We start from the raw sequence: 15,864 nt of genomic DNA, 5'->3' as shown, positions 1-15,864 counted from the left end.
AGTGATTTCAACTTGCTGGGGGTTAGCAGGCAGCAGAACCAGGATTTAGATCTTTCTCCTACAAAAAAATGTTTGTTTTCTGTTTGAGACAGGGTCCCGCTCTGTTGCCTGGGCTGGTGTGCACTGGTACAATCACAGCTCACTGCAGCCTCAGACTGCCAGATTCAAGCAATTCCCCTGCCTCAGCCTCCCGAGTAGCTGAGATTACAGACATGCACCACCATACCAGGCTAATTTTTTGTATTTTATTAGGGATGAGGTTTCACTATGTTGGCCAGGATGGTCTTGATCTCCTGGCCTCGTGATCCGCCTGCCTCGGTCTCCCAAAGCGCTGGGATTACAGGCGTGAGCCACCGTGCCTGGCGGATCCTCAGCCTCTTAAAGTGCTGGGATTACAGGTGTGAGCTACTACACCTGGTCTCCAAGCTTCCATCTTGTTAATTCCTATCCTAACAGTCGTCCCTCACTGTTGCCTGTCCCACCTGAGGCCAGGCACCTGAAGCTGCCCTCAGCCAACAGCATAGGATGTCTTACGTGCCTCCCTCCAGTTCTTTTGGAAGTTAGATACTGGGAATCGTCCCCTGCCAGGGTAGGGAGAGATCGCTCATGCTTGCCTCGTTTTCTTAGGGGACATCTTTGAGCTGAAGGCAGAGCTCAACAGTGACAAGAAGAAGAAGGAGGCGGCAGTGAAGAAAGTGATTGCATCGATGACCGTGGGCAAAGATGTCAGGTGTGCAGGAGTAGGCCTGGTGGCAGCTGGAAGCTGGCTGACAGGGGAGGGTTTATAGCTTGGGTCCACTTCAGTCTCTCCTTTAGGGTGTCTAGGGACCCATGTCTCCCCTCATACAGCTCCCTTCATAAAACTTTCTTCCCAATAGAAGGTTTTGTTTACACAGGAATCACGAGCCCAGACACTGACAGGTCAGGAGGTGATGCAGTGAGTTAACTGGAGTAGGTGGGAAAGGCAGCAGGCGATGGAGTGGGTGTGGCATGAACCCTCTCAGAAACTCCAGAGGATCACTGCTGGCGGGGGAAGAGGACCCAGTGTGGCCAGGTCTTCTGGTTTTTAGAAAGAATGGGAAATCTGGACCAGGCGTGGTGGCTCATACCCGTAATCCTAGCACTTTGCGGGGCGCAGGCAGGCGGATCACGAGGTCAGGAGTTCGACACCAGCCTGGCCAATATGGTGAAATCCCGTCTCCTCTAAAAATACAAAAATTAGCCAGGCATGGTGGTGCACGCCTGTAATCTCAGCTACCCGGGAGACTGAGGCAGAAGAATTGCTTGAACCTGGGAGGCAGATGTTACAGTCAGCCAATATTGCACCTCTGCACTCCAGCCCAGGTGACAGAGTGAGACTCTGTCTCAAAAAAAAAAAAAAAAAAAAGAATGGGAAATCTGGATTTTTCATTTTAAATCTCCCTGTCTTAAGTGGCCAGATGATATCAAACAAACACCGTGTGGTGCAAGTAAAACATATAACCTTTCTGAGCCTTCATTTTCTCACCCTAAAATGGAGATAACATCAATATACTCTTAATTCTTAGCAGCTGAGTGACCTTGGGCAAGAAATATAACATCAATATTGTCTCCATCACTCCCAAACCCCCTTACTGTTTGGTAAGAATTACATGAGATAAAATATGTAACTCGCACAGTAACTGGAACAAAATAAGGACTCAGTTAATATTAGCTCTTCTTCCTCCACCAGCTCAGCTCCTTTCCTCTTCCTTATCCAGGAAATACAGCAATATGTGCATTCACCGTAGAAGCTGGACCCAGCTCCTCAGATGCAGCAGATAGATTGGCCCAATCTGTAATGACCCAGGATGGGGCAGTTGTTCTCCTGCAGGGTGACTGAGAATGTGAGCCTCAGAATGAAATGTAAGAACACCAGGCTCCATGAGGACTGGCTGAAGCCACAAACTGCAGGTCACTGTTCACAGGTTCTCAGTAGGGAGAGAGGCTTGTGATTTTTATTTCACCCAGATGGAAATATGCATTCATAAAATGATTTTAGCTGGGTGTGATGGCAGCCGTCTGTAACCCAGCTACTTGGGAGGCGAACGCCGGAGAAGTCCTCGAACGTGGGGGCAGATGGGTTCATTGAGCCGAGATGCTGCCATCTTAAGCCAGCCTAGGGGAAAAGAACAAGACTACGTCTCAAAAAAAAAAAAAAAAAAAATATATATATATATATATATATATATATATATCTACATATATATATAATTTACATATCTATATATCTATATATACTTACAGAGGTAATCATCCAATCTCTCCCTTGCCTGCAATAGGAGAAAGGAAAACGCCATGAGGATCAGATCATGCTGGGCCCTGTTGGCACAGGTCTATTATTCACTTGGTGACAGTAGAAAACAACATGTCAAACAGTGATCAAGTCACTGGCCCCCCGAATGAAGCATAGATGATGCTTGCGGAAAAGGCAATGGGTTTTCATGGAATATTTAGCAAGTCCATGTTGGCTGGCAAACACAAGATTATTTTTCAAGAAGAAAAAGTTGCTACTGAGAAATATGCTCACTACCAGACAGTTTGTAAGTGATGCTCTCATTTTTGACTACCGTCATCCAATAGGACTCTGTTGGTCACAGACTCCAGTGACCGGTCGCTAGAGTCCATGATCAACTAAGACCTCATGGACGACGGCAATCAAATACGATATTCCCTTGATATTCCAGCCAACAAAAAAATTGCATTTGTCTTCTATAATATACATGCTCAGATTTTTATATCTTCATTTCCTTAATAAGGCAAGAGGACCCAGAAAAAACATTTCTCTTCCAGACAAACAAATGCATCTTACCATCTCCAGTGTCATAGGGTTTTCAAAATCGTCAAGTGAGTCAAGTGAGTCAAGGGAGTCAAGTGAGTCTTCACTGAGATCTTCATCCGAATCTAGGAGAACATAGTGACAGTCAGTGCATTGGTGCTGCTGAGGAATCCCACAAGGAGCCCTGGGGGGTGTGGACCGGGGCTGGAGTGTGGAGGTGGGCGGTTGACAGGCATGGACTGAGCTGCTGCTGGACCATTCTCCTTGGTGTTGAAGGAAGGCAAAGGGGAAGGGCAGAAAGAAATGAAAGAGCCTTGGCTTTCTAGCTAGGGCAACCTCATGAATGTGAAATAGTCGCCCTAAGAACCGGTTAATACAGAAACGCACTGTACTATAGAAACAGGAAGTACATTGGTGGCCGCCTAGATGCAGGGGTGTGGGAGATGGGAAAAACAGAGGAGGGACTACTAGTGGGGTTTCTTTGAGGGGGAAAAAAGAGGTTCTAAGATTAGATTGTAACAATGGTTGCACAACCCTGTGAATATAGTAAAAACACTGAATCACCTACATTAAATGGGTGAATTATTTTGCATGTCAACTACATCTAAATAAAGCTGTTTAAACAAAAAAGAATACGTACAGTGGTCATGCTCGGCCTTAAATGTTTCCTGCAATAAGAGAAAAGAAAAAGAAACACCATGAGGAACAGATCATGCTGGGCTCTGTTGACAAAGGCCTTTTATTCACTTGGTGAAATGAAAAACCAGATGTCAAACAGTGATCCAGTCACTGGCCCCCAAATAAAGCATAGAGGATGCTTGTGGAAATGCAGTGGGTTTTCTTGGAATATTCAGCAAGTGTCCATGTTGGCTGGCAAATACAAAATTATTTTTCAAGGAGAAAAGGTTGCAACTGAGCAATACACTCACACCAGAGGGTTTGTAAGTGATGCCGTCCTTTGACTGCCGTCGTCAATCCGGCCTCAGTTGGTCATAACTTCCAGTGACCGGTCACTAGTGTCCATGACCAACTGAGGCCTGATTCATGATGGCAGTCAAAAATGATATTCACTTGATATTCTAGAAGCCGCAGGAAAAACAAAAAGCATTTCTCTTCCAGAGAAAGAAATACATCTTACAATATCTGATGTTACCTTCTCCTCCCCACTGCCGTCTGCAGACGCCTGCACATCTTCAGCGGGACCTAGGAGAACATAGAGTGACAGTCAGTGCATTGGTGCTGCTGAGGAATCCGACAAGGAGCCCTGGGGGGTGTGGACCGGGGCTGAAGTGTGGAGGTGGGCGGTTGACAGGCATGGACTGAGCTGCTGCTGGACCATTCTCCTTGGTGTTGAAGGAAGGCAAAGGGGAAGGGCAGAAAGAAATGAAAGAGCCTTGGCTTTCTAGCTAGGGCAACCTCATGAATGTGAAATAGTCGCCCTAAGAACCGGTTAATACAGAAAGGCACTGTACTATAGAAACAGGAGGTACATTGGTGGCTGCCTAGATCCAGGGGTGTGGGAGATGGGAAAAACAGAGGAGTGACTACTAGTGGGGTTTCTTTGAGGGGGAAAAAGGAGGTTCTAAGATTAGATTGTAACAATGGATGCACAATCCTGTGAATATAGTAAAAACACTGAATCACCTACGTTAAATGGGTGAATTATTTTGCATGTCAACTACATCTAAATAAAGCTGTTTAAAAAAAAAGAATACGTACAGTGGTCATGCTCGGCCTTAAATGTTTCCTGCAATAAGAGAAAAGAAAAAGAAACACCATGAGGAACAGATCATGCTGGGCTCTGTTGACAAAGGCCTTTTATTCACTTGGTGAAATGAAAAACCAGATGTCAAACAGTGATCCAGTCACTGGCCCCCAAATAAAGCATAGAGGATGCTTGTGGAAATGCAGTGGGCTTTCTTGGAATATTCAGCAAGTGTCCATGTTGGCTGGCAAATACAAAATTATTTTTCAAGGAGAAAAGGTTGCAACTGAGCAATACACTCACACCAGAGGGTTTGTAAGTGATGCCGTCCTTTGACTGCCGTCGTCAATCCGGCCTCAGTTGGTCATAACCTCCAGTGACCGGTCACTAGTGTCCATGACCAACTGAGGCCTGATTCATGATGGCAGTCAAAAATGATATTCACTTGATATTCTAGAAGCCGCAGGAAAAACAAAAAGCATTTCTCTTCCAGAGAAAGAAATACATCTTACAATATCTGATGTTACCTTCTCCTCCCCACTGCCGTCTGCAGAAGCCTGCACATCTTCAGCGGGACCTAGGAGAACATAGAGTGACAGTCAGTGCATTGGTGCTGCTGAGGAATCCCACAAGGAGCCCTGGGGGGTGTGGACCGGGGCTGGAGTGTGGAGGTGGGCGGTTGACAGGCATGGACTGAGCTGCTGCTGGACCATTCTCCTTGGTGTTGAAGGAAGGCAAAGGGGAAGGGCAGAAAGAAATGAAAGAGCCTTGGCTTTCTAGCTAGGGCAACCTCATGAATGTGAAATAGTCGCCGTAAGAACCGGTTAATACAGAAAGGCACTGTACTATAGAAACAGGAGGTACATTGGTGGCTGCCTAGATCCAGGGGTGTGGGAGATGGGAAAAACAGAGGAGTGACTACTAGTGGGGTTTCTTTGAGGGGGAAAAAGGAGGTTCTAAGATTAGATTGTAACAATGGTTGCACAACCCTGTGAATATAGTAAAAACACTGAATCACCTACGTTAAATGGGTGAATTATTTTGCATGTCAACTACATCTAAATAAAGCTGTTTAAAAAAAAAAAAAGAATACGTACAGTGATCATGCTCGGCCTTAAATGTTTCCTGCAATAAGAGAAAAGGAAAAGAAACACCATGAGGAACAGATCATGCTGGGCTCTGTTGACAAAGGCCTTTTATTCACTTGGTGAAATGAAAAACCAGATGTCAAACAGTGATCCAGTCACTGGCCCCCAAATAAAGCATAGAGGATGCTTGTGGAAATGCAGTGGGTTTTCTTGGAACATTCAGCAAGTGTCCATGTTGGCTGGCAAATACAAAATTATTTTTCAAGGAGAAAAGGTTGCAACTGAGCAATACACTCACACCAGAGGGTTTGTAAGTGATGCCGTCCTTTGACTGCCGTCGTCAATCCGGCCTCAGTTGGTCATAACCTCCAGTGACCGGTCACTAGTGTCCATGACCAACTGAGGCCTGATTCATGATGGCAGTCAAAAATGATATTCACTTGATATTCTAGAAGCCGCAGGAAAAACAAAAAGCATTTCTCTTCCAGAGAAAGAAATACATCTTACAATATCTGATGTTACCTTCTCCTCCCCACTGCCGTCTGCAGAAGCCTGCACATCTTCAGCGGGACCTAGGAGAACATAGAGTGACAGTCAGTGCATTGGTGCTGCTGAGGAATCCCACAAGGAGCCCTGGGGGGTGTGGACCGGGGCTGGAGTGTGGAGGTGGGCGGTTGACAGGCATGGACTGAGCTGCTGCTGGACCATTCTCCTTGGTGTTGAAGGAAGGCAAAGGGGAAGGGCAGAAAGAAATGAAAGAGCCTTGGCTTTCTAGCTAGGGCAACCTCATGAATGTGAAATAGTCGCCCTAAGAACCGGTTAATACAGAAAGGCACTGTACTATGGAAACAGGAAGTACATTGGTGGCTGCCTAGATCCAGGGGTGTGGGCGATGGGAAAAACAGAGGAGTGACTACTAGTGGGGTTTCTTTGAGGGGGAAAAAAGAGGTTCTAAGATTAGATTATAACAATGGTTGCACAACCCTGTGAATATAGTAAAAACACTGAATCACCTACGTTAAATGGGTGAATTATTTTGCATGTCAACTACATCTAAATAAAGCTGTTTAAAAAAAAAAAAAGAATACGTACAGTGATCATGCTCGGCCTTAAATGTTTCCTGCAATAAGGGAAAAGAAAAAGAAACACCATGAGGAACAGATCATGCTGGGCTCTGTTGACAAAGGCCTTTTATTCACTTGGTGAAATGAAAAACCAGATGTCAAACAGTGATCCAGTCACTGGCCCCCAAATAAAGCATAGAGGATGCTTGTGGAAATGCAGTGGGTTTTCTTGGAACATTCAGCAAGTGTCCATGTTGGCTGGCAAATACAAAATTATTTTTCAAGGAGAAAAGGTTGCAACTGAGCAATACACTCACACCAGAGGGTTTGTAAGTGATGCCGTCCTTTGACTGCCGTCGTCAATCCGGCCTCAGTTGGTCATAACCTCCAGTGACCGGTCACTAGTGTCCATGACCAACTGAGGCCTGATTCATGATGGCAGTCAAAAATGATATTCACTTGATATTCTAGAAGCCGCAGGAAAAACAAAAAGCATTTCTCTTCCAGAGAAAGAAATACATCTTACAATATCTGATGTTACCTTCTCCTCCCCACTGCCATCTGCAGATGCCTGCACATCTTCAGCGGGACCTAGGAGAACATAGAGTGACAGTCAGTGCATTGGTGCTGCTGAGGAATCCCACAAGGAGCCCTGGGGGGTGTGGACCGGGGCTGGAGTATGGAGGTGGGCGGTTGACAGGCATGGACTGAGCTGCTGCTGGACCATTCTGCTTGGTTTTGAAGGAAGGCAAAGGGGAAGGGCAGAAAGAAATGAAAGAGCCTTGGCTTTCTAGCTAGGGCAACCTCATGAATGTGAAATAGTCGCCCTAAGAACCGGTTAATACAGAAAGGCACTGTACTATAGAAACAGGAGGTACATTGGTGGCTGCCTAGATCCAGGGGTGTGGGAGATGGGAAAAACAGAGGAGTGACTACTAGTGGGGTTTCTTTGAGGGGGAAAAAAGAGTTTCTAAGATTAGATTATAACAATGGTTGCACAACCCTGTGAATATAGTAAAAACACTGAATCACCTACGTTAAATGGGTGAATTATTTTGCATGTCAACTACATCTAAATAAAGCTGTTTAAAAAAAAAAAAAGAATACGTACAGTGATCATGCTCGGCCTTAAATGTTTCCTGCAATAAGAGAAAAGAAAAAGAAACACCATGAGGAACAGATCATGCTGGGCTCTGTTGACAAAGGCCTTTTATTCACTTGGTGAAATGAAAAACCAGATGTCAAACAGTGATCCAGTCACTGACCCCCAAATAAAGCATAGAGGATGCTTGTGGAAATGCAGTGGGTTTTCTTGGAACATTCAGCAAGTGTCCATGTTGGCTGGCAAATACAAAATTATTTTTCAAGGAGAAAAGGTTGCAACTGAGCAATACACTCACACCAGAGGGTTTGTAAGTGATGCCGTCCTTTGACTGCCGTCGTCAATCCGGCCTCAGTTGGTCATAACCTCCAGTGACCGGTCACTAGTGTCCATGACCAACTGAGGCCTGATTCATGATGGCAGTCAAAAATTATATTCACTTGATATTCTAGAAGCCGCAGGAAAAACAAAAAGCATTTCTCTTCCAGAGAAAGAAATACATCTTACAATATCTGATGTTACCTTCTCCTCCCCACTGCCGTCTGCAGAAGCCTGCACATCTTCAGCGGGACCTAGGAGAACATAGAGTGACAGTCAGTGCATTGGTGCTGCTGAGGAATCCCACAAGGAGCCCTGGGGGGTGTGGACCGGGGCTGGAGTGTGGAGGTGGGCGGTTGACAGGCATGGACTGAGCTGCTGTTGGACCATTCTCCTTGGTGTTGAAGGAAGGCAAAGGGGAAGGGCAGAAAGAAATGAAAGAGCCTTGGCTTTCTAGCTAGGGCAACCTCATGAATGTGAAATAGTCGCCCTAAGAACCGGTTAATACAGAAAGGCACTGTACTATAGAAACAGGAGGTACATTGGTGGCTGCCTAGACCCAGGGGTGTGGGAGATGGGAAAAAAAAGAGGAGTGACTACTAGTGGGGTTTCTTTGAGGGGGAAAAAAGAGGTTCTAAGATTAGATTATAACAATGGTTGCACAACCCTGTGAATATAGTAAAAACACTGAATCACCTACGTTAAATGGGTGAATTATTTTGCATGTCAACTACATCTAAATAAAGCTGTTTAAAAAAAAAAAAAGAATACGTACAGTGATCATGCTCGGCCTTAAATGTTTCCTGCAATAAGAGAAAAGAAAAAGAAACACCATGAGGAACAGATCATGCTGGGCTCTGTTGACAAAGCCCTTTTATTCACTTGGTGAAATGAAAAACCAGATGTCAAACAGTGATCCAGTCACTGACCCCCAAATAAAGCATAGAGGATGCTTGTGGAAATGCAGTGGGTTTTCTTGGAACATTCAGCAAGTGTCCATGTTGGCTGGCAAATACAAAATTATTTTTCAAGGAGAAAAGGTTGCAACTGAGCAATACACTCACACCAGAGGGTTTGTAAGTGATGCCGTCCTTTGACTGCCGTCGTCAATCCGGCCTCAGTTGGTCATAACCTCCAGTGACCGGTCACTAGTGTCCATGACCAACTGAGGCCTGATTCATGATGGCAGTCAAAAATTATATTCACTTGATATTCTAGAAGCCTCAGGAAAAACAAAAAGCATTTCTCTTCCAGAGAAGGAAATACATCTTACAATATCTGATGTTACCTTCTCCTCCCCACTGCCGTCTGCAGAAGCCTGCACATCTTCAGCGGGACCTAGGAGAACATAGAGTGACAGTCAGTGCATTGGTGCTGCTGAGGAATCCCACAAGGAGCCCTGGGGGGTGTGGACCGGGGCTGGAGTGTGGAGGTGGGCGGTTGACAGGCATGGACTGAGCTGCTGCTGGACCATTCTGCTTGGTTTTGAAGGAAGGCAAAGGGGAAGGGCAGAAAGAAATGAAAGAGCCTTGGCTTTCTAGCTAGGGCAACCTCATGAATGTGAAATAGTCGCCCTAAGAACCGGTTAATACAGAAAGGCACTGTACTATAGAAACAGGAGGTACATTGGTGGCTGCCTAGATCCAGGGGTGTGGGAGATGGGAAAAACAGAGGAGTGACTACTAGTGGGGTTTCTTTGAGGGGGAAAAAAGAGTTTCTAAGATTAGATTATAACAATGGTTGCACAACCCTGTGAATATAGTAAAAACACTGAATCACCTACGTTAAATGGGTGAATTATTTTGCATGTCAACTACATCTAAATAAAGCTGTTTAAAAAAAAAAAAAGAATACGTACAGTGATCATGCTCGGCCTTAAATGTTTCCTGCAATACGAGAAAAGGAAAAGAAACACCATGAGGAACAGATCATGCTGGGCTCTGTTGACAAAGCCCTTTTATTCACTTGGTGAAATGAAAAACCAGATGTCAAACAGTGATCCAGTCACTGGCCCCCAAATAAAGCATAGAGGATGCTTGTGGAAACGCAGTGGGTTTTCTTGGAACATTCAGCAAGTGTCCATGTTGGCTGGCAAATACAAAATTATTTTTCAAGGAGAAAAGGTTGCAACTGAGCAATACACTCACACCAGAGGGTTTGTAAGTGATGCCGTCCTTTGACTGCCGTCGTCAATCCGGCCTCAGTTGCTCATAACCTCCAGTGACCGGTCACTAGTGTCCATGACCAACTGAGGCCTGATTCATGATGGCAGTCAAAAATGATATTCACTTGATATTCTAGAAGCCGCAGGAAAAACAAAAAGCATTTCTCTTCCAGAGAAAGAAATACATCTTACAATATCTGATGTTACCTTCTCCTCCCCACTGCCGTCTGCAGAAGCCTGCACATCTTCAGCGGGACCTAGGAGAACATAGAGTGACAGTCAGTGCATTGGTGCTGCTGAGGAATCCCACAAGGAGCCCTGGGGGGTGTGGACCGGGGCTGGAGTGTGGAGGTGGGCGGTTGACAGGCATGGACTGAGCTGCTGCTGGACCATTCTCCTTGGTGTTGAAGGAAGGCAAAGGGGAAGGGCAGAAAGAAATGAAAGAGCCTTGGCTTTCTAGCTAGGGCAACCTCATGAATGTGAAATAGTCGCCCTAAGAACCGGTTAATACAGAAAGGCACTGTACTATAGAAACAGGAAGTACATTGGTGGCTGCCTAGATCCAGGGGTGTGGGCGATGGGAAAAACAGAGGAGTGACTACTAGTGGGGTTTCTTTGAGGGGGAAAAAAGAGGTTCTAAGATTAGATTATAACAATGGTTGCACAACCCTGTGAATATAGTAAAAACACTGAATCACCTACGTTAAATGGGTGAATTATTTTGCATGTCAACTACATCTAAATAAAGCTGTTTAAAAAAAAAAAAAAGAATACGTACAGTGATCATGCTCGGCCTTAAATGTTTCCTGCAATAAGAGAAAAGAAAAAGAAACACCATGAGGAACAGATCATGCTGGGCTCTGTTGACAAAGGCCTTTTATTCACTTGGTGAAATGAAAAACCAGATGTCAAACAGTGATCCAGTCACTGGCCCCCAAATAAAGCATAGAGGATGCTTGTGGAAATGCAGTGGGTTTTCTTGGAACATTCAGCAAGTGTCCATGTTGGCTGGCAAATACAAAATTATTTTTCAAGGAGAAAAGTTTGCAACTGAGCAATACACTCACACCAGAGGGTTTGTAAGTGATGCCGTCCTTTGACTGCCGTCGTCAATCCGGCCTCAGTTGGTCATAACCTCCAGTGACTGGTCACTAGTGTCCATGACCAACTGAGGCCTGATTCATGATGGCAGTCAAAAATGATATTCACTTGATATTCTAGAAGCCGCAGGAAAAACAAAAAGCATTTCTCTTCCAGAGAAAGAAATACATCTTACAATATCTGATGTTACCTTCTCCTCCCCACTGCCGTCTGCAGAAGCCTGCACATCTTCAGCGGGACCTAGGAGAACATAGAGTGACAGTCAGTGCATTGGTGCTGCTGAGGAATCCCACAAGGAGCCCTGGGGGGTGTGGACCGGGGCTGGAGTGTGGAGGTGGGCGGTTGACAGGCATGGACTGAGCTGCTGCTGGACCATTCTCCTTGGTGTTGCAGGAAGGCAAAGGGGAAGGGCAGAAAGAAATGAAAGAGCCTTGGCTTTCTAGCTAGGGCAACCTCATGAATGTGAAATAGTCGCCCTAAGAACCGGTTAATACAGAAAGGCACTGTACTATAGAAACAGGAAGTACATTGGTGGCTGCCTAGATCCAGGGGTGTGGGAGATGGGAAAAACACAGGAGTGACTACTAGTGGGGTTTCTTTGAGGGGGAAAAAAGAGGTTCTAAGATTAGATTGTAACAATGGTTGCACAACCCTGTGAATATAGTAAAAACACTGAATCACCTACGTTAAATGGGTGAATTATTTTGCATGTCAACTACATCTAAATAAAGCTGTTTAAAAAAAAAAAAAGAATACGTACAGTGATCATGCTCGGCCTTAAATGTTTCCTGCAAGAAGAGAAAAGAAAAAGAAACACCATGAGGAACAGATCATGCTGGGCTCTGTTGACAAAGGCCTTTTATTCACTTGGTGAAATGAAAAACCAGATGTCAAACAGTGATCCAGTCACTGACCCCCAAATAAAGCATAGAGGATGCTTGTGGAAATGCAGTGGGTTTTCTTGGAACATTCAGCAAGTGTCCATGTTGGCTGGCAAATACAAAATTATTTTTCAAGGAGAAAAGGTTGCAACTGAGCAATACACTCACACCAGAGGGTTTGTAAGTGATGCCGTCCTTTGACTGCCGTCGTCAATCCGGCCTCAGTTGGTCATAACCTCCAGTGACCGGTCACTAGTGTCCATGACCAACTGAGGCCTGATTCATGATGGCAGTCAAAAATGATATTCACTTGATATTCTAGAAGCCTCAGGAAAAACAAAAAGCATTTCTCTTCCAGAGAAAGAAATACATCTTACAATATCTGATGTTACCTTCTCCTCCCCACTGCCGTCTGCAGAAGCCTGCACATATTCAGCGGGACCTAGGAGAACATAGAGTGACAGTCAGTGCATTGGTGCTGCTGAGGAATCCCACAAGGAGCCCTGGGGGGTGTGGACCGGGGCTGGAGTATGGAGGTGGGCGGTTGACAGGCATGGACTGAGCTGCTGCTGGACCATTCTCCTTGGTGTTGAAGGAAGGCAAAGGGGAAGGGCAGAAAGAAATGAAAGAGCCTTGGCTTTCTAGCTAGGGCAACCTCATGAATGTGAAATAGTCACCCTAAGAACCGGTTAATACAGAAAGGCACTGTACTATAGAAACAGGAAGTACATTGGTGGCTGCCTAGATCCAGGGGTGTGGGCGATGGGAAAAACAGAGGAGTGACTACTAGTGGGGTTTCTTTGAGGGGGAAAAAAGAGGTTCTAAGATTAGATTGTAACAATGGTTGCACAACCCTGTGAATATAGTAAAAACACTGAATCACCTACGTTAAATGGGTGAATTATTTTGCATGTCAACTACATCTAAATAAAGCTGTTTAAAAAAAAAAAAAGAATACGTACAGTGATCATGCTCGGCCTTAAATGTTTCCTGCAATAAGAGAAAAGAAAAAGAAACACCATGAGGAACAGATCATGCTGGGCTCTGTTGACAAAGCCCTTTTATTCACTTGGTGAAATGAAAAACCAGATGTCAAACAGTGATCCAGTCACTGACCCCCAAATAAAGCATAGAGGATGCTTGTGGAAATGCAGTGGGTTTTCTTGGAACATTCAGCAAGTGTCCATGTTGGCTGGCAAATACAAAATTATTTTTCAAGGAGAAAAGGTTGCAACTGAGCAATACACTCACACCAGAGGGTTTGTAAGTGATGCCGTCCTTTGACTGCCGTCGTCAATCCGGCCTCAGTTGGTCATAACCTCCAGTGACCGGTCACTAGTGTCCATGACCAACTGAGGCCTGATTCATGATGGCAGTCAAAAATTATATTCACTTGATATTCCAGAAGCCTCAGGAAAAACAAAAAGCATTTCTCTTCCAGAGAAGGAAATACATCTTACAATATCTGATGTTACCTTCTCCTCCCCACTGCCGTCTGCAGAAGCCTGCACATCTTCAGCGGGACCTAGGAGAACATAGAGTGACAGTCAGTGCATTGGTGCTGCTGAGGAATCCCACAAGGAGCCCTGGGGGGTGTGGACCGGGGCTGGAGTGTGGAGGTGGGCGGTTGACAGGCATGGACTGAGCTGCTGCTGGACCATTCTCCTTGGTGTTGAAGGAAGGCAAAGGGGAAGGGCAGAAAGAAATGAAAGAGCCTTGGCTTTCTAGCTAGGGCAACCTCATGAATGTGAAATAGTCGCCCTAAGAACCGGTTAATACAGAAAGGCACTGTACTATAGAAACAGGAAGTACATTGGTGGCTGCCTAGATCCAGGGGTGTGGGCGATGGGAAAAACAGAGGAGTGACTACTAGTGGGGTTTCTTTGAGGGGGAAAAAAGAGGTTCTAAGATTAGATTATAACAATGGTTGCACAACCCTGTGAATATAGTAAAAACACTGAATCACCTACGTTAAATGGGTGAATTATTTTGCATGTCAACTACATCTAAATAAAGCTGTTTAAAAAAAAAAAAAGAATACGTACAGTGATCATGCTCGGCCTTAAATGTTTCCTGCAATAAGAGAAAAGAAAAAGAAACACCATGAGGAACAGATCATGCTGGGCTCTGTTGACAAAGGCCTTTTATTCACTTGGTGAAATGAAAAACCAGATGTCAAACAGTGATCCAGTCACTGGCCCCCAAATAAAGCATAGAGGATGCTTGTGGAAACGCAGTGGGTTTTCTTGGAACATTCAGCAAGTGTCCATGTTGGCTGGCAAATACAAAATTATTTTTCAAGGAGAAAAGGTTGCAACTGAGCAATACACTCACACCAGAGGGTTTGTAAGTGATGCCGTCCTTTGACTGCCGTCGTCAATCCGGCCTCAGTTGCTCATAACCTCCAGTGACCGGTCACTAGTGTCCATGACCAACTGAGGCCTGATTCATGATGGCAGTCAAAAATGATATTCACTTGATATTCTAGAAGCCGCAGGAAAAACAAAAAGCATTTCTCTTCCAGAGAAAGAAATACATCTTACAATATCTGATGTTACCTTCTCCTCCCCACTGCCGTCTGCAGAAGCCTGCACATCTTCAGCGGGACCTAGGAGAACATAGAGTGACAGTCAGTGCATTGGTGCTGCTGAGGAATCCCACAAGGAGCCCTGGGGGGTGTGGACCGGGGCTGGAGTGTGGAGGTGGGCGGTTGACAGGCATGGACTGAGCTGCTGCTGGACCATTCTCCTTGGTGTTGAAGGAAGGCAAAGGGGAAGGGCAGAAAGAAATGAAAGAGCCTTGGCTTTCTAGCTAGGGCAACCTCATGAATGTGAAATAGTCGCCCTAAGAACCGGTTAATACAGAAAGGCACTGTACTATAGAAACAGGAAGTACATTGGTGGCTGCCTAGATCCAGGGGTGTGGGCGATGGGAAAAACAGAGGAGTGACTACTAGTGGGGTTTCTTTGAGGGGGAAAAAAGAGGTTCTAAGATTAGATTATAACAATGGTTGCACAACCCTGTGAATATAGTAAAAACACTGAATCACCTACGTTAAATGGGTGAATTATTTTGCATGTCAACTACATCTAAATAAAGCTGTTTAAAAAAAAAAAAAAGAATACGTACAGTGATCATGCTCGGCCTTAAATGTTTCCTGCAATAAGAGAAAAGAAAAAGAAACACCATGAGGAACAGATCATGCTGGGCTCTGTTGACAAAGGCCTTTTATTCACTTGGTGAAATGAAAAACCAGATGTCAAACAGTGATCCAGTCACTGGCCCCCAAATAAAGCATAGAGGATGCTTGTGGAAATGCAGTGGGTTTTCTTGGAACATTCAGCAAGTGTCCATGTTGGCTGGCAAATACAAAATTATTTTTCAAGGAGAAAAGGTTGCAACTGAGCAATACACTCACACCAGAGGGTTTGTAAGTGATGCCGTCCTTTGACTGCCGTCGTCAATCCGGCCTCAGTTGGTCATAACCTCCAGTGACCGGTCACTAGTGTCCATGACCAACTGAGGCCTGATTCATGATGGCAGTCAAAAATGATATTCACTTGATATTCTAGAAGCCGCAGGAAAAACAAAAAGCATTTCTCTTCCAGAGAAAGAAATACATCTTACAATATCTGATGTTACCT

The 15,864-nt window shown here is 45.0% G+C and overlaps 1 protein-coding gene across 1 annotated transcript in view; it reads right to left on the bottom strand.

Moving 5' to 3' along the window:
• Positions 1–233: 233 nt before the first annotated feature.
• Positions 234–15,864, bottom strand: part of LOC134733568 (uncharacterized) — a 62,023-nt gene continuing 46,392 nt past the window's right edge. The window contains exons 7-9 of the mRNA XM_063623586.1: positions 2,831–2,922; positions 2,264–2,291; positions 234–2,137 (exon numbers count right to left, since the gene is read on the bottom strand). Coding sequence (XP_063479656.1) covers positions 2,052–2,137; positions 2,264–2,291; positions 2,831–2,922 — 206 coding nt within the window. The 3' untranslated portion in view covers positions 234–2,051. The remainder of the gene's footprint in view (positions 2,138–2,263; positions 2,292–2,830; positions 2,923–15,864) is intronic.

This window comes from Symphalangus syndactylus, chromosome 18 (assembly GCF_028878055.3).
Source record: "Symphalangus syndactylus isolate Jambi chromosome 18, NHGRI_mSymSyn1-v2.1_pri, whole genome shotgun sequence".
In the NCBI taxonomy this organism is placed as follows: domain Eukaryota; kingdom Metazoa; phylum Chordata; class Mammalia; order Primates; family Hylobatidae; genus Symphalangus; species Symphalangus syndactylus.
This window is presented reverse-complemented; position numbering and strand designations above follow the sequence as displayed.